The sequence below is a fragment of the Atractosteus spatula genome, chromosome 3 (genome assembly GCF_055471065.1).
Source record: "Atractosteus spatula isolate fAtrSpa1 chromosome 3, fAtrSpa1.hap1, whole genome shotgun sequence".
Lineage (NCBI taxonomy): Eukaryota > Metazoa > Chordata > Actinopteri > Semionotiformes > Lepisosteidae > Atractosteus > Atractosteus spatula.
In genome coordinates, this window is record NC_142708.1 from 5693793 (window position 1) to 5713988 (window position 20196).

Here is a 20196-nt window from a genome sequence, read left to right on the forward strand (position 1 = left end):
AAGAAAAAACAGTTTGAAAGGGCTGAGAATCTGTTTACAGAAACATTTCTTGTCAAGTTGGCACCAGCATTACTCTCCAACAAGACCCTGTATATACACCCCATTCATGCAGAACATTTTACCATGCCGATAGAGTCCTGGTATAAATGCATTTATTTCACACCTGGTAAGGCTGGCTCAAGATCAAAAGGACAACACGAAACCAACCGCCAAAACAGTACAAAATCTCAACCTCTCAGACTGATGTAAAGACCAATATTTAACAGATGCCAACTGCACTAAATCTTAAGATCTAGAGGTACAACTTTTAATGTTAGAAATAAGATAATGGCTTATGGACTGACTCCAAAATATGTTTTATTATTATATAATTGGGCCTAATCATTTCTAAATTATGTTTTTATTATTACATAATAATAAAAAGCATGAGGAAAGTCCTGGAATCTGTAGTATGGGTAATGTACACTGTGTATCGTTGCAGCACTAAAATAATTATTGAGGTCTGGGGACACTATGCATGACCAGAATGATGATAAAAGACTTTTAATACATTTTAGATTTTTTCAGCAACTCTCACTCTCTCTTATGAATCAGAAATGAAGCAGTAATTGATTGTTTTTATCTGGACTGCATTTTTAAAAGTACTTTAAAGCAATTACGAATTGTTGTGTTCTACAGAATGTTAGAACAAAAAATAATTTTCTCTCTTCAGTTTGCCGAAAAAAAAAAATAGTAAATCACTTAGTGTTTAATTGCTCAAAAGATAACCAAGCAGCTTTCTCTAGGAGACACTTGGAAATTACATTTTCAAGCTCAACATTTCTTCATGGACGAAAAAAATTTTAATTAAATGAGATGTTTCAGAATCTGCATACAGATTTAGTGCTTTTTCCCCCCCTACATTTTTCCAAGAGGACAGTAACATTATTATAGTTATGAGACACCACCATTTCATTCACACTGTGTTCACAGGTCTTTGGTAACTACCCTATACTATGAAGACTTCCCTATAAATATCACTATTTGGTAAACTGTTTGTGAGCCAGACTCCAATAACACCACAATATTTCATCTGAATTTTCCATAACAGAGGCAGAACACAAACATCTGGACAATCCAATGTCAGCAGTGTTGGACGAACACTGGTGATCAGCTTGTTGGAGAGTGCATTACTAATGTCCTCTCATTAGAACAGTCTGAGTTGTAATTTTGAAATGATCAGCTTGCTTTGTTTTAAATTTAAATATTTGGGCTACCGATTCTCTTCACTATATCAAGCATGCACCTGTTTACATCAAACCAGCTAGACTAAGCATTAGTCACAGTCAGCCTCATTTCCAAGGCATGACGAACCAAGTCAACTGTCCCAAACTCTCCCACTGAGACATCAAGATGTCAGACACAGCGTGCGACTTCCCGAACAACTACACGCACAAATATGGAATATCTATGGAGAGAATTAAACACATAACAAATTGTTTCAATTTGTACACTCAATCTATGTGCATCTTAAAACATTTTATTAGCAAGTTAAACAGAAAAATTACCTAGGGGGCAACATCACAGTCATAAAATGTGTTTATTTAAAGACGCATGCTTTTGCAAAGTGAAAATTCTTGGTCTTCTGTTACCAGATCCTCTAGATGCTCTTCAAGCAAATTCACAGTGTTGTACACCTAAAAATCAACAGCAATTTTTACACTATGTTTTGTCATTTTAAGAAATTATTTAAAAAGTAAACAAAACTAAAGTTATTAGGCTGTCACCTTGCTACTGCTAACTGTGATATGTGATTGTTTTATGAAATAACCATATATTGAAACCAGCATCACCCTGAAGCTAGCCAGGTCTGCTGTTGGCATCAGCAATATACAGTACCAACACTCTTGTAAGGCCACTTACAGTACATCAGCCTTCTTTCCCACAGGACAGAAAAGTAGTCAATTAACAAACATACAACATACTTGGGCCAGCAGCCATATCACCCAGCAGCTCTCAACTGGCAGCCCACTGAAGCTCACAGGGTTGAGCCTGGTCAGTGCCTGGAGGGGAGACTCCTGGAAAGCTATGGTTGGTGCTGGAAGTGGTGTTAGTGGGACCAGCAGGGGGCGCCCACCCTGCGGTCTGTGTGGGTCCTGATGCTCCGGTATAGTGGCGGGGACACTATACTGTAGTGGGCGCCATCTTTCGGATGAGACGTTAAACTGAGGTCCTGACTCGCTGTGGTCATTAAAGATCCCCGGGCATTTCTCTCCCAGTCTCCGGCCCAAATTTCCCCCCTCGGCCTTTACCGTGGCCTCCAAATAGTCCCCATGTGTGATTGGCTTGCACTTGCCCTGCAATGGACTGGCGCCCTCTCCAGGGTGAACTCTGCCTTGCGCTCGTTGCTGGCCGGGTGGCTCCGGGTTCTGTGACACTGTATAAAGCGTCACAATGTGACTTTTATTTAATCATATCAGGATGGAGAGGTGGTGTTGCAGAGGAGAAGGAGCAGCCCTGGTCGCGGTCCAAACACTATTATTTTTAGGCAGTGGGGTCATTGAAAAAGATTAAAAGTGTCTTACTACTTTCACCATGCTGTGTGGGTTCCCTACTGATGACTGCTCGTTTCAGACAGGCGCTTTTAAAGATGCTTCCACCTTCAACAACATAATTGCATTTCCTCAGTCTTTCCATAAACCTGGACTTGCTGGGATACCATGCAAACCAGCACTGCACACTCTTCTATATTTTTCTCTGCCATTTCCACATTTCCACTCACCCGAGATGATAAACAGATTGTCTGAAATGCAAAGACCTGCTGCTCAATTCTTTTTTTTTTTTACCATGACTTTAACAAGCCTGAGGTGGAAACATTCACCACAAACCTATGAACAGCTGGCATTAATCTGACTTACCTGCTGCCCAGACTTTTAAGAGTAGCAATGGGAAAAATATTTCAGTGTAGGATGTGGTAAGTCATCACACAGCATGTAGTACGTGTTAACTCCAGTTCTAGAAAGTAGTCTGCACATAAGACAACATGCTTTCATCCCAAGTCTGTTGTAACATAGGTTATTAATATCCAGGGAGAGATTCAGGTCTGAAATATAGCACCGTTTTTCCTTCATGTCAATAAAACAAGATAAATAATTACAATTCCTAAAACTGACTCCATCGTAAGAGGATGGAGGTGTATTGAATTTAGGTTTGATTTGTTATTTTGAAAGTTATACAGTTCTCTCAATGAGCATCAATTGTATTTCTAATCACAGTAACTGCCCACATAGGTTATTGTACATTTGGCTGAGAGTTCAGAACATCGATAAGGTCACAGAAATGGGGAGGCGATCCACTGTGCTCATCCATCCATCTGCTAAGCACTTTATCCAGAACAGGGTTGCGGGATGGGGAGGCCGGAGCCTATCCCAGCAAGCAATGGCTGAAAGGCGGGATACTCCCTGGGTGGGACGCCAGTCCATCGCAGAGCCACGATTTCACCATAGCTTATCATATACTTTCCACACCTCACAGCAGGGCCAATGTCTCCAGAAGCCATTTAACATCTGCAATTTATAGTCTCGCAGCCAGTACAACACCCCACCATCACCATTAAATAAAATCCCTTTGAAACACCTTCCAGTGGGGCTAGTTTAGAGTAGCCAATCATATTTAACCCACATGTGTTTGTGGGGTTGGAGGTAAGAGGAACCTGGAGAAACTGCCCGAAAACCCATGTGAACACTTGGGGAAAGTGCAAACTCAACACAGACTAGAGCTGCAAGCTGGACTTGAACCCGGGATGCTGAAACTGTGCCACTGGGCTGCGCAGAACTAAGCCAACTGCGACCTGCGTTATGTTATTAAATACTTTTAATCTTAAGATTCCCATTAGCATTACCTTGCTCTGAAAATCCCTTCAGAACTCGCATCGTAATGTCAGCATGCCAGGAAAAAACCTGCACGTTGATCACTGAAAACGTCCATTAGTCTTTTACCTCATACTGTTATCATTAGATCAATAGAGACAGATTTTTCTGGTCTGATGCACGAATAAGAAACCACATTTAAAAATAAGAGCCATGAAATTGGTAGAGAAGCAGGCCAGCACATGGTATATTTTGGCTGTGCTAATTGGACAGCCCCTGAATTATTTTATATACCCTCTATAAATAATTCTGACATGTCAAAGACTTCAAAGTGAGAAATCCAGCAGAAGTCATGAGCCTGATGATGGGTTGTGGAACCACAATTACCTTATCAAACAAAAAGTCTTCACAGAACAGTAACATGATGACAGACAAGAAGCAAAGAAGAAAAAATTCATTTGTTTTGGAAACATGTACGGATACCACATTACAAACATCTAACACTAACAGTTCAAATACTCTTATTACATTATTTAATCCTGTGATGTATAAAAAAAATGGGATACAAGTAAGAAAACCTGAATTTTAAACTAATTTTCACAGTCAGTCCTCGAATCCCAAATTGGCACCAAGTGCAAACAGGAGGGCTGTGGTTGCTTATGATCATCCACCAAAAAATAGAATTCAGCTTCACAGCAGTTCTTGTTAGCATGCTAGATAAACTTGTACTTCTTGGGTATTTAATTTAATAAGTACAAATATAATATAGAAATAAGTATAAATTTGAATTCCCTACTAAATTTGACACTTTGAACTGCGAATCTATAATATAGTTAAGTATAAATCTTAAACTTGGTGCAAAGAGAAGGCAGTTTAGAATTTTGCATGTTTTCTTGGAAGTGGCTTTGAACTAGTACAATAATCGCAGTTAGTAATTATTGGGGCATTTTAATGTTTATTTTGTAGCAATACATTTAATGCCCATTGGAGGGCGCACATACACACATGGGAAGAACATGCAAGCTTCACACAGAAAGCTCCCCTGCCTCAGATCACACCCAGGATGCTGGACCCCTTCATCTATGAAGGAAGCAAAGTTCAAGTCCAAATGAGCTGTGCTTTCGTTGGTGGGGTTGAGCTCTTTTTAAGAACCTATTTCTTAAATTTAATTAGTGATGACGAGCTGTAGGAATTCTTCGGTAATATAGTATGTCATCATACAAACATTCAGCTTACCCCCAAAAATGGAGATTTTATGCCTCAGATAAGCCACATGTGCATAGTCTCTCTGGGTACGTGTGCGAGACCTGAGCAGACACGTTTCCCCAACAGTACATAATTCAAACTCATAGTCCCAGGCAGATTTACAAAGCAGTTTCCTTAAGGCTCCAGGACATTTCAGTGAGTCTGCAATGCACTTACGCTCTGTGGAGTGGAAGAAAAAGGCACTAGCTCACTGAAGAAGCTATCCAACTTTGTATGTACAGTAGATCCGATGTGCTCTCTGAGGGTTACAAACCACTGTACAACCCAGTGTCATTTTAAGAATAAGGAATTGTATCAAAATACACTTGTGAGAAAAAGTTTGTGAACCCTTTCATCTGTATTGCTGCATTAATTGCTCCTCATGCGTGATATGATCTTCATCTACATTATAATAATACATAAACACAAACTGAAATAAATAATACAACTGTACTTTTCTTGTCTGTATCGAACACATTGTTTGAACATTTACTGTCTATGCTGGAAAAAGTATGTGAACCTTTAGATGTAGTAACTTGAGAAATCTCCTTCAGCAGCAACGACCTCGACCAAAAGTTTCCTGTAGCGGCTGCTCAGTCCTGCACATCGGTTTGGATGAGGATATTAAACAAACAGCCCTTACACTGGAGCAGGGGTGTCCGACCCCAGTCCTCGAGGGTTGGTCGGGTTTTCATTTCAAGTCCACTCTTAACAAGCTCCATCCTCCTTAACTGGACAAGTTTCAAAACTTTAAGTTACCATCCAGGTACTTAAAACAGATCTTGAAAACCTGCAGGCACACAAGCCCTCCAGGACAAGGGCCGGGTATCCTTCTACAGTGGACACCTCTGTAGAGTCTTGAGCATCACCGTTATCTGCATTATGACATTTCTTCCCTCTCACAAGAAACTGCCCAGTATTCTAGGTTGGAAAGAGCCAGATTCTGGCAATGGGGAATCATGCCACTCATTCTGTGAGAATCTGGAAACGAAAAAGCCCTCAGACAAACACATCCAAGAAAACATCCTTTGCAGAGCTCAAATAAGAAAAAATCTCATTCATTTCAGAAAATCCCTGACTGGTGCAAACTCCTTGGACAACCTGCCAGGTTGTCCACCAGCTTCTTCTCAGATGGGCCAGCACGATGGAATAAAAAAAACGTTTTTCAAAATTTGCAACCAGGTGATGTTTATCTCTTACGATTTTAAATCAATCGCATGAGCCGAACTCTCTCTAGCAAAATGAATTCCTGTTGTCCATTTTGAGATTTATTTCCAGGATTCTGCGGTTAAGCATTTCAGATCACAGCTACAAAAGTGAAGAGAATTTCTTAACAGATTTGCACGCTACTAGGCTGGATGGAGGTGGACGCAGATTATTAAAAAATGATGATTCTAATAAGTCCGGCCTGTCAGACATAGAAATCAATTTCCTGACCTATTGTTGCTTTTGCTAAGGGATGACAAGTGCAGGGAAAATTAACATTCATGTGGCAGACGACAAAGCGCTCTCAACAGAATGTTTTACATTGTCATTAATAATATCGTCCAAGTTACAATCTAGTTGAGATAAAGCAACAAAATACCTGCCCCCTTACTCACATATGACCAGAATTTCAACAGGAATGAAACGTGTCCCTTGTGGTCACTGGCGATGGTCATTAATGAATCCAGAAAGCCAGTGCCCCAGAGGAAGCACTAGACAAAACTCTTTTATTCCTCAAACCAGACACATTTACCGACATTGTAATTGAAATGCAAGTGGTGAAGCCGACATGCTACCAAATATTTACAGTACTGTCCTGTAGTCCCAAAATGCTGATAATATATTTCAAGAAATGCATGATCAGCCCTGGTTACAAGAACAGGAAAAATCTACAAGGCTGTGACAGACAATCAGACAGCCCGTCGTCAGTCAGATAACAAAATGGTATCAATCACATCAGTTCTGCTGTGGATGAGGAAGGAAATAATTCTGAACCACATACAGACTTTTATGGGTTGTTTTTTTTTTGGCAAAGCGCAATTATTTTAACTATGAATACAGAAAATTCAAAAAGAGCCCTGCATGGGAAATATGTACATATCAAACCCGTATAAACCATATGTAAAACGTGCACACACAAGCAAGTATGCAAAAACAGGCACATAAAAACATATGCCAGCATTAGCCAGATTTTCCAGCATTAAACCGAGCTCAAATATAAATTGTAGGATTTAGTTAAAGGCTCTCTCAGAGCTTCCTCCAGATAATTGGTACAATGTGTGAGAAACGCACAGATTTTTCCTTTTCAAGTTTTTGCTCAGGCCTCCTCGTTTGTATCATAAGGAAGAGGGGAGAACTGTATAGAGAAAAACAATAAAAAAAAACCTGCAGCTGCCCCTAGGGTTTAGGTTACGGGGGAGAACTAATCAAAATAATTTAATCCGTTCAGTAGGCAAAAACCCAAACGTGTTACTCACTATTTTGCTGACCACAAATCTAATGGTCACGTGCGTTTCTCTAAGGACTGGTATTAATTACAACCCTTCAGATCATACAGGCCTATCCCCAACGAAGCTCTACACAGCAAGCCCACATACCCTCGGCCTGCCTATACCCTGCCACACACTAACTGCCCCCATGAAAAGGCTTCAGGCCTGAATGCCAGACCACCTTGAGACAATAATGGCTTACATTTTTCCCCCATTGTTCACCGGAAAATAGACCTTCTTGAACGTACAGAGGAGTGACTACTAATGCTGCACAGGACGTCTGACACAGACCAAGTCTCCATCACAAAAGGAAAGGGATGGAAAAAAAAGTCCTGAATATTCCTTGTCCAGTTTCTTCCATTGTGTAGGTCTTTAATATTCCTCTTCACCCCCAGTAGACAAGTGGTGTGAAAGTTTAAAATGTATGCAAAGGGGAATTATGATTGAGGTGGAAGACTTCCATCTGTTCCCACACTCTGCAAATTTTCTATATTCTATTAATAATTGAAGCTACAGTACAAGACAGGGATGAGATATGAAAAAAAGATGCATACTATAGAGTCTGGACGTCTAAGCGGTGTTAGGATTTGACAACGCTGAACAGATGTAAAAACAAAGTAGTTTCAATCCTGCACACACAACAAAAAGAGAAAAGGTTATGGAAGCAGAAAAAATAAGTATTTCAGTAGGGACAGCAATGTGTACTAGATATTAATTTCTCAATTTCTTTCTCAGCAGCTTCCCAAGTAGTAGAGGAAGACGACATTATGCCGCGTATTACAGAAAAAAAAACAATTGCATTAAAAAAATTAAAAAGTAAAATTCATGTTATTATGGGAGTTACCATCCTTTGATCTGACAGCTTGCTAACCACAAGATACATCAGCTAATCCTGTACTAAAAACAACAGAGCTGGAATTAAACACCATTGTCCCTGATGACACAAAGATCACAGGGACAACTAAGTGCTAGAAAACCTCTCAAAGAGTGCATTTTTTTTCACTGTTAATATGTCAGATTCTTCAGAGGTAGCCGAAGAAGCAATGTTTTCTTTTATTAATTACAACTATGCACCCTCATTTTAGCACACATTGAAAGATGATGTCAATTATTAATTTTTTTTTTTACTGTTGTGTTTTGTATTTTCACTTTTTAAAAAACAATCACGTTTGGACCCTGCATGGCCTTGCTCGGTGTGTGGACCGCTATCGCCAGGCCCTTTAAAGTCACCACAAAGACTCTCAAAGACTCCAGAGACTGTGATGACTACAGAGGTTTTGTCAAGAGACTCCTGCTGGAGACGCATAAATCACAGTTCAACTTCTGACGCACTGGTCAGGCGCATTAAAGTCCTCAAGAACAACAAGTGTTTTCATGCAGGTAAAGCAGCGGTACACGCTGTAAACCGGTGGATGCGCACAATCAATTGCGGTACTCTCAAGCTGTAGAAAAGTAATCCTCTCGCTGGCAAAACCTTTTGAGCACTTTTCAGACCCGCTGTCCTTTCCAACAGCCTACAAACTGAGCATTTTCAGAAGCTTACCTGGGCTTCAAGCTCCAGCTCGGCTGGCTCATCCCTGGGGCTCCTCTGGCCACCGTCCCTGCAGAGAGCGCTGACCGCACCAGCTTTTAGGAGAGTTTTCTTCAGGTAACCATCTTCGGACTCCTACAGTAAAACCCATCGATCACTTTAAGAGCGCAACTCATTTTATTTCAGGCACCCATAAAAAAAAAAGTATCACAGATGCTGAATCCTCGCCATACATTGTTCAGTAATTGAAAGAAATGATTGTTTTAACAGTGCAGTGTACACACGACGTACCTTCATGTCTTCCCAGACCCATCCATCACCCAGAGCCTGGGAGTGCAGAACGAGCTGCTTGCAGAACAGTCGGAAAGCCGCCTCTTCCAGGTAGAGATCCTGAGCTTTTTCCAGCTCACCTGACATCTACAAAAACAAAAAACAGGTGCCCCATCAGCAACTGCATAGGAGACTAACAGATAGCCTATACACAGCTTGCACGTGGGCTCAGGATCAGTGCTGGCCTGCTACTATTACCCTGGGAGGCCATCAGGAAGGCAGAGCAGACCGAGGGTTAAAGGGGACGATTGTGAGGGGGACTATAAGAAGATGGAAAACATGAAAGAAAGGGTGTTCTTGGGTATCAAAACATTAGTCAGAGAAGCTAGAAAGTTACTGATTGTGTGCCTCATCTTCTTATCTACCCTGAGAAACGCAAGTTAACTTGTATAGAGGCTGCTAAAAACAGCCACTGCAGGAGAGAGCTACATCATGTTGTAAAATATTTAGCTTTGAAGACAATTCTACTGGGTAGCTCTCTTTCCAACAGAGGCCTGGAGGGTGCCAGGCAGTTGAGCTGTCTTTGGAACAGCTGCAGTAAATAAATGTGAATGTGTTCCATATTCTTGTCTTGAAAGTCGGCTTTTTACCACTACACCCTATCGTCAGCTGAGGTTAGGGCTCAAAATACCAAGACCACTGTTAAAAGGGTTTCAAATTAGATTACTCCCCCAAGCTACCTTAAACTCTTCCACCAGAGATTCAATTAACGAGCTGTGGGAATACCTCCCACTTACCCCTGCTCTAATACTCAGCATTACAATCCAATTTCAAAAACATAGATGAGCATATTTCTTAAAACCAGGAGCCAGACAAGTGATTCTAAAACGCACATACCAGTACGAATACTTCTTTAAGGTTCTAAATCTTTATAAACAATCTTGCTGTAACATCTTTAACCTTCTAGTGCCTATTGTACAGATCCCACTTCAATGCATTTATTGTACTTTTGTTGCAATGCATTATTTTCTGTATTATTCCTTGAACTATCTAAAACAGTTTCAACAGTTTCAGAAACTGCATTATGCAAAAGCTTAGCTTTTTCCAATTTTGTATTGTACTCATGGTATATTGTTCTAATTGTAATCTTTATGTCACCTTGGATAAAGGCATTATTCCAATAGATTATAAACTACTTTTGGCTCAGGGTCTCTGTGACAAATTGTTCAAGAACCAAGAAGAGGAGGTGCAAATACAGAAGTTATAATGCGAGCATGGAAATGCTACATGTACATTATGTTCAGACAAGGCACAAACCAGAAGAATTGTCCTTGTTCACAAGAAGGAAAGAGGTCATCCATCCATTTCCTAACAGCTTTGTCCAATACCGGATTGCTGGAGAGCCGGAGCCTATCCCAGCAGGCAACGGGCGCAAGGTGTGGTACACCCTGGACAGGACGCTAGTCCAAGACAGGGCGCACACAAACACACACACTCCCGGAAAGGGTTCAGGTACAAGTAATTATTTTTCCCTGTAGCCTATTACCATAAAAGCGCGATTAAGCATAATTCAGGAATCCCTGTACACCAACGTACCTCTACACTGCTCACCTAATGAATGAACACCCTGTAGTACAGCTGATCACGGCCGCAAAGCAAAGACTGCCGACGCTCTGTCTTCAATGCACGTTAATAGTCTGGAACCACTTCTCACACAATAAAGTCTCATTCCATTTGTCCCGAGTTCACCTCTATCCCTGTCGGAATGATTATCATTAGAACTGTTGCTGCAATGTTTGATATTCTCTTCACGTAGCCTGTGGCTCAGATCATCAAAAATTTCACAAGCTGAAAACCTGGACAGAATCTGGAATTTTTTTTTATTAATGACAGTTAGTGATGAAATTTCCTTGCTTATACAACACACTGTGCAATCCTCTACTATCAGACCTCATGTCTGTGCTGATTTCTTTAGTTTAGCATAATGCACAGTACATAATGTTTTATTTACAATTAGGGTTCAACAATGAATGACAACTTGGATATATTTATTTTGTGTTTTACATTACTCTGTACTACTCCATTTTTACCTTCAGTGACCAATGTCTGGTACGTTTTCTGGTATATAATTAGGAATGTAAGCGTGACTTTAGGTCCTTTTTGTAATATTTTTTTCTTGGTAGTGTACCATAAAGAAGGATTGCCGTAATGCACAGCATGAAACATTAAACTCAATGAATTTGAGAATTCTACCAAAGCACTTTTCAGACGTATTTTTACCCATAATTCAGTGCTCCCTCATAGCATCTCATGTGTGTCAGCTATGGTTCAGCCCGCAATGACAGCACAACTAAACCCCCACAGTTCTGATGTCACAATCCTGAAATGGCTGGAAGCAACAGTCTTCCTTCTGGACCATAATTTCCAGCCCAATGCCCCCAGCGGGGCAACTGGGGCAGTTTGTTGTAGGAGGTGCCACTCTTCAGATGAGAGGTTCAACTGAGGCCCTGGATACTCGATCATTAGAGATAATCTTCTTGGGTCTTCTTCCAAAGAGCAGGAGTGTTAGTCTGGGACAATCTATACTATCTGGCCCTCTTAACATTTCACCTTATTTCAAATGGTAAAGTCTTTTCTCATTACTCCGGCGAACCGCTGTGTTTAATGGCAGTAATGGTGGATGAAGTAGGACCCCACTTATATGTAAAGAATCTTGGTGTTCTGCACGGAATTGCTAATGTTAAATTATTATTGTACTTGTATTTTTATTAAGGAGCTTTGTTTGTTAAAGTTTCAAGCCTGATCCTTAAACCCAGTAACAAAAACAATGAACAAACCTGACTTGCCTGAGCCTCTTTGTAGGAAAAGTCAGCATACTTCCAGGGCAATAATGTCCCAGGTGTTTGTTTCTAGAGATACAGTAAGCTGATAAATGGCACAATCACTGGGACCAAGTCAGAAGAAAGCCGGTACTACAGTATAGTTGGCTAGTTATTGGCAAATCCAAGAATTAAGTCATACTGATTATTGGTACTGATGATAAGTGGATAACTTCTGTACCGCAAAAGTGCAAAAATCAGAAACGAGTTATCAGAGTTAGACATCTATGGCCCTAGAGATTCCAGTGGCTTACAAGTTACATCTGTAAATCATCAATTTTTAAAGACTTCAAACACTTCTGGGTCTTGATCAATTTAGTAAGTTAATTGATTCACTAAGCCAGGAACAGCCAGATGCGATCCTTGATCACTACTTGGCATTGGGGATTTTCAGAAATAACCCCTATGAGCGGATAAAATGAAACTCTTCCATATTTAAAGGGTTCATGGGTTAAAGGTGGCCTGTAAGATGCACTGGACTTTGGATTCTCCCAATCAGAACTGACTACCCATGATACACACACCCAACAACTCAAAATTGTTTCTGCATTGCTAAAACGGCACAACAAAGTAGAAGGAGAAAAAGATTATGGTACTGTAGAAAAAAGCACATTAGTTAATAAGATTATCCGATCACTTTGTGAACACACAATCAGAAAAGAAGACACTGCATGAGATATTTTAGTTTTGATCTGCACCTTAAATATGAAACCATTCTGCACATCCTAATTATAATAATAACTCCTTATAGTTATGTAGCACTTTTCTGGACACTCCACTCAAAGTGCTTTACAGGTAATGGGGATCCCCTCCACCACCACCAGTGTGAAACCCCCACCTGCATGACGCGATGGAAGCCGTAGTACGCCAGTACACTCCCCACACACCAGCTCTCAGTGGGGAGGAGAACAGAGTGATGAAGCCAGTTCAGAGATGGGGATTATTAAGAGGCCATAAATGGTAAAGGTCAGGGGGAAATTTGGCCAAGACGCCAGGATAAAACCCCTATTCTTTTCGAGAAACACCCTGGGATTTTTAATGACTGCGGGGTGTCAGGACCTCGGTTTTACATCTCATCTGAAGGATGGTGCCTTTTTTTTTTACAGTATAGTGTCCCCATCACTATACTGGGGCATTAGGACCCACACAGACCACAGGATGAGGGCTCCCTACTGGTCCCAATAACACCTCTCCCAGCAGCAACCTCAGCTTTCCCAGGAAATCTCCAATCCAGGCACTGGCCAGGCTCACACCTGCCGAGCCTCAGTGAGGTGATATTCACTGGAGTAGCAGAGTGATATAGCTGCTGGCTGTCCTAGATTGAGGTTTTCACCGACCCATTCCTGACATTTGCAAAATTAAGAACAGGGAACTTTCTTGTGGTCATTTGTTTCCAGAGGTTCATGCTATTGCCCAGCATAAACTCATCACTAAGTCTTGAAATTGAAATAGGAAGACGATTAAAACTGCGACTTTCTTTTCATATCTATAAGAAAAAGGGCACAACTGGGGAAAACTGAACGCGGTCAAGATGCACAGTGCACATGGCTTTTCTGCGAGAAGTGTGCTTTCTGCACTCTGAAATCTAGATACAAGTATAATTCAGAACTAGGATTATGCAACAACCAAGTTACACATTACACATTTTTTTACATTAGTTTAATTGGAAGTTTACTTACAACAGGAAGCATGAGATGGGTTTTAATGACCTTAATACTGTATGACAACAAATCAGCATTTGCTAACACTCTTTAACTTTTCCATGGCATTATCCAATTTAATTACGGACCACTCAACTAATTAAAAAACTAACAGAATCTAGTCGTGACCTGAAAAGGGCCTTGTGACTTATCATGATATTGCCATGACAGGCAATCATAGCCACCACATAGTTCATGTAAATATTTTTAATAAGCCCTTGATGCAGACCTGTGTCTTAATGGGTACTGTTAAGTGGTGATTCCAGTGGTTTATAAAGCAAACCATAGAGGTTACTGAAATGCATCTGAATCATTTTACCATTGAAGCCAAACACCATGTTCTCACTGCTTTGGCATTTAAAAAAAAATGTTCAAAAAGTATGTTCAAAACACAAAAAACCCAGCTAAAGCAAGCCCATCCTTCAGACTCTAATGACACAGAGCACAAGGAACACAAAGACGAGTTCTTCTTTTGAAGTATTGACACTTTATAATATAGTCAGAAAATCTCAATTTTGTAACCTTTGGGGCACAACAACAGACAGACCTCATCATAAAAAAAAAGAGTATTAGTCACAACTTTTATTTTAAAATCCTAATTCACTTGCTTTAAATTTAGTTCAAGAAGGAAGCTGCATCAGCATACGTAGCCTGCAAAGGAACAAGAAAAGGTTTATTCCATGCTGAAAAGAGAAGAAAATAAACAATTTTCGCCTGTGGTGCCGAAGAGGGCTACACAGCCGAAACATTGTGTTTCTTTCCTTCTCTTTTCAGTATGTTCCTTACTTGTTCATTTGCTTTAAATTTACGCATTTTACTTAAGATACCATGCTACCACTTTGAAATTTACTAGGGAATTTTATTCATTGCAGAAGCCAATTTTAAAATAAAAAGCAACATTTACTTCTATTGCAGGCTTGATGTGTATTAATGGCCAAGCACTTTAAAACTGGATTGTTTAAGAAGGCCATGATGGAGACTGATGTTAAAGACACTATATAAAATAAACTATTTTAGGATAGTTCCACATTATTGTAATGCATTTCACATGTTGGTTAACAAAGCACATGTGGTACCACACACAGTGTGAAGTTATTCACATGCTATTACACAGCAACTCACAGAATGCATCTGAAAGAGACAAGAAGATAAGAAGGTCTGCCTTTAAGCAAGAGCAATCCGTGAAGTTAATACTGAAGGACTTCAGTGACTGATTAATAAAAAAAAAACATCAAGAATAAATTCACCAAATACTGTAGGTGGAATGACTGCAGGTCATAAGGCCAGCGGACATCTTCTCTTTGTTTTAGAAACGGAGAAGTTCTCCGATATTAAGAGCTTGTTTTGTATTCATTTTACACAGGCTGAAACAGAAAAGTCTTGATATGTTCCAAAGCCATAATTCTATTTAAAAAAGATTACATTAAAAGTTAAAATGTTGAAACTTCCCATAATAGTTAAAGTTATGGCTATTAATACTTACAAAAGTTTTCAAAATCCACAGTACAATGTGTACTTACTTCTAGTCCCAGTTTCGCATACTTTACTGTGGCAGCAGAAAGTGGCTCACTGCATCACCCGAGTTCATTAACATGCATAAAATAACAATGTGTGAACTCTGAAAAAACCTTGCAAGCAATAACTCTTACATTTTACTGCACTGTTTTTTTAAGACATGATGATTTGTTCTAGGAGCTTAATAGCAATGATGATGGCTAGATAGTTACAACTAACTAATTAAAGGTGGAGCCCTAAAAGAATGCAACAGAATCCACTTTTCCTGGAAGCATTGAGACAACTACTATCTATACATGACAGAAGTAAGGTTAAGTATTCAGATCAATGGAATCACAATGCAAAGAGTGATGATGATGATGATTATTATGGGAAAACTAAAAAAAAAAATCACAGAAAGCTTAGTTTAAGAGATTAAATGCAATGTTTTTCCAAGGAAACACAAGAAAACTTTTTTTTTTTCGGTAAGGCACTTTCTCGTGAGGTTTTCCATGTAACATTATCACATAGGTTGTGTGCCAGGGATCGGGGAAAACCAAACAGATTTATTCCACATGCGTAGCACCGCCAAGTAATGTAATGAGCCCTCCACTGCACCGACTTTGGCTTTAATGACAGTGACATCACAAAATAACTTCTCTCAAGTTACTGGTGTAAAGGGGAAAAAACTCCCGAAAAACTGAACTTTCTACAAGTTGTTTCTTAGCATTTATACGTTTGAATTCATCAGGGTTTTCTCCTAAACCCACTATCCTACACTATCGCTTTAGCACAGAAAAAAAAAACGTCATGGGAGATGTCAGCCCAAGAAAAGAGTCAAGCTTGATTTTTTAAATTAGGGTGTTTTTCTGACAGTGGATTTAGAGCAGGAAGCACAACCTAAGGGTGCTTGCTGGTATTGAGCAGAGGCAGATTCTGGACATTACAGAGGAAGCCCCTTTGAACAACAAAAGCTAGCAGGCATATGGAACCCGTTATCAAGCCATCCCTAGGCTGCTGATTCACAGAGAGCTTACAAGACGGAGCTGGATGAAGCTCTGGGATCAATTAACTCCAAGGAACCAGATGAACAGCAAATGGCCAGACGGCCTTCTGTTGGTCGCAACTTCCTTATTTGACTTATAAAGAGTTCAAACAGGCAGGGACACTGGGCACACTTTCATCTGCGGGTAATGGGGAACTCATGGCAGTCCCAGGCATGGGTCAGCTCTGGACAATAAACACGGGGCGATCAGTGAAACAGCCTGAGTATGCACTTCTGCTTACCAGTAGGTCTTCTTGCCAATAGAATCAACAGAAACTGACACTCAAAAGGTTTATTCAAAAACTCATCAAAAACTCATCAGAACAGATGCAACTGGACGCAGGAGAGAACTGGATGAGCCTTTTCATGTCCTGTAAGACAGCCTGGCATAAGCCACCACCGCTACACAGCTTCTCTCATGTTCTAGCAGGTCCCAGTTATGACAACAGAGTCCTGCCCTCCTGGCCTTAAACATCTGCAGCTCTCCTCTGCATTAGGGCTCGCTGAAGGAATGAAGGACGCATGCTCTGGCACTCACAAAAACACAAGATCAAGGTGCTGCGCTGGACTAGATGGAGGGGTGGTGGGGGGGGGAAGGATAATCAGACACAAAACAACCGGGCAGATGGAGAATTAAAACGGGGAAGCCAGACCGTTTGAGTGATCAGTTCACTGTACAAGTCCGAAGGAAGAAGGGTGACGTTTTCATAGCTGGATGTGGGTCCAAAAGGTCAGCTTGGCTAACTGAACGTTAATGTACAACAGGAATGCATCTACACTCTCATGCCAGTCAATCACCATGTCGGGACCCTCTCACTCCATCTCCTCCTAACAGAGGGACAGCTGCTCCTGTATTTTAACCAAAAAAGGCTCAAGTACTACAGCAGGAGTTATTCAACTGGAGGTTTGTATTGAAATAGCTTACTGCAGCACACGTAGTTGACATAAACGCAGAAACGATTTGTTAAATATGTTACTTCCCCTACATTCTTCTTGCAGGGCTGTAGCAAAGTGGATATGAATTCAACATTTGAAAAGGTTGTCAGATACTCTACACAGACATGAGTAGCCAAATGGAACATTTTCGCTCCTCTTCTGATCCAAGTCGTGTAACACAAGGGTGGTCAACACTGGTTCTGAAAAGCCACCGGCCAGCAGCTCTTCAAATAATTCAATTTGTAATTTAGAAGGACTTTGAACTCATGAGCTTTGATCAGTTCATTAAGTTAACAGCTTCAGTGCAGAAATGGGCAGATGGGATCTTCAAGAGTTAAAGGGTGCCAAGATTCATATTTCAAATTATCTCTAAGCAGCTCAAGTGAACACCTTCCCACCTTCTTAAGCGATTAACACAAAACCCCACCGGTGTGGGGTCACTTGTTCCAAGTTCTACCTTAGAAATTGGTGATTTAACAGCGATCTATAACACCTACTGGGTCACCAGGACAGGACATTGGCCATCCCATACATAAGACAACATACTCAATGCACAAAAGCAGTTCAGCCAACAGAATTCAAACAATATAAAGCGTCCAATCTATTCAACTTTCATTGCAAAGGCCCACTTCAAACATTACCTCACAGCCACAAACTTTACAGAGTAGGCGTCTTTATAATTCACTTTTCAGAAATACCGTTCAGAACAGCAGGACATTGTTTAGTCAGAATGCATCTAAAGCAAAAATTATTGCTACTGCTATTTAGCAAAAGGCAAGCAGAATTACTATTATACTAAAAATATGGATGGATATTTAATTCATATTTCAGTTCAGTTCAAGAGTAAAGCTGGTGATAAAGACAGTCACAAAAGCAGAGGAAGCCACAAGGCTAAATAAAATGTTGCCAGCAATACGGAGAAAGGCTTCCTGAATTCCTGAACAATGCCCTGAATCTGCAAGCACGCCCCCCCCTTCCCTGAACTTGGAGCTGATCCTGAGGCAATCTAGTATCGGAAGTCATCGAGGCAGGCCAGGAGTCAGGCCAGCGGGATGGTTTGTCACTGTATCAACCCAACACACGCTATTGTACATTGACTCGGAGCTGCTGAACTCTCCAGTTAAATCACCCAGGAGACAGGGCCATTCCAGATCGCGATTACACAGACCAAGGGGGTCAAGTTCCAAAGAAAACTCCTTGCTGTCAGGCAATTCTGCGCAGGTTAGCAGAGCACTGCATTAGCTGCTCAACAACGATGAGCGGATCAACCCCCCCCATAAGGCCTGATCAGCAGGCTGACTCATACCGGCACTTTTCCCAATCCTGGTCCTGGTGACCCCACACCGGTGGGGTTTTGTGCCAGCCGAGCCCTCAATTCCACAATCAAACCCTTCACCGACTCACCGACGAATAAGATGAATTTGTACTCTTTGTTCCCAGGTCTTAAAGCCAGCAGCCATATCACCCTGCGGCTCACAGCTGGCAGCCCACTGGAGCTCAGCTGGTGTGAGCCTGGTCAGTACCTGTATGGGAGACCTCCTGGGAAAAACTAAGGTTGCTGCTGGAAGAGGTGTTAATGGGGCCAACAGGGGGCGCTCACCCTGCAGTCTATGTGGGTCCTAATGCCCCAGTATAGTGATGGGGACACTACTGTAAAAAGATGCTGTCCTTCAGATGAGACATAAAAATGAGGTCCTGACACTCTGTGTTCATTAAAAATCCCAGGATGTTTCTCAAAAAGAGTAGGGGTGTAACCCCGGCGTCTTGGCAAAATTTCCCCCTGGTCTTTACCAATCATGGCCTCCTAATAATCCCCCTCTCTGAACTGGCTTCATCACTGTGTTCTCCTCCCCACTGAGAGCTGGTGTGTGGGGAGCATACTGGCGCACTTTGGTTATTATTATCATTAATAATAATAAACATGTTGGAGCTTTAATAGTTGTATTTATTAGTGACATTTAAATCCCAAACTTGTGACTAGAAACAAAAAATGCTTATATATTCTAGTGAAGCAACTTCATAGACCAATTAAGGCTTCAACTAACGAATTAAGGATGGCTGGAATGAAAACCAGCAGGTGTGTGGCTCACCAGGACCAGGGCTGGGAACCCCTGCTCTAGACTGCCGACGGTCCCAGTACTCCTCCAGACACGAGTGGAGGGAATGTTTGGCATGGCTACCAAAGAACTGGCGATCTACAAAAGACCGATGATCTCTGCAAAGCAGATTTCAGCACAACTCCAGAATAAAGACATAAGGCTGGGGTTATAAATGACTGGATATGTTTGAACTGCATGGTGTAAGGTCCTGCACACAAACGTGATCATTAAAATGCCCTGTTGGAAAATTGGGTACAAATGCAAGCTGCTTTGGATGGAAGCATCAGCCAAAGAAAATCGTAAATACATAAGACCCATCCCTCTACAAGCTGTCTGTCATAGGGCCAAGTTTCTTTTTCAGATATTAGTGCAATATCACTGTGCACCTCTGGTGCTTGTACTGCCGGTCTTGACCTACACCCGCCACCCCCAAATACGAATATGCCAAAGCAAAAATTAAAAATGAAAAGGGGACAAAACCTTTTTGATTCTTCCTCTTTCGTCTAAAGAGAAATGTGTGTGTTATATTTAAGGAATTTCCGGGCCTCTCAGGAACAGCCTGTAGTGGTAGCATGAGCTACCTGTTGCATCTGCAACACAGCACAGAGGGCAGATAATAAGCACCACTAGAACGTGAGGGCAGGGAGGGTCACAGTGAGTCCGAGTCTAGCCTTG

General features: G+C 41.1%; 1 protein-coding gene across 3 annotated transcripts in view; it reads right to left on the reverse strand.

The window, feature by feature from the left end:
* The window catches only part of atg10 (ATG10 autophagy related 10 homolog (S. cerevisiae)), a 65392-nt gene that overhangs the window by 37998 nt on the left and 7198 nt on the right, over window positions 1-20196 (reverse strand). For 2 of the 3 annotated variants that reach the window (XM_088912214.1, XM_088912212.1), the window contains exons 2-3: window positions 9390-9515; window positions 9111-9233 (exon numbers count right to left, since the gene is read on the reverse strand). In XM_088912214.1, the coding sequence (XP_088768340.1) occupies window positions 9111-9233; window positions 9390-9515 (249 nt within the window). Of the gene's footprint in view, window positions 1-9110; window positions 9234-9389; window positions 9516-10964; window positions 11045-20196 lie in introns of those variants that run through there. The other variant, XM_088912213.1, reaches the window with a different exon arrangement.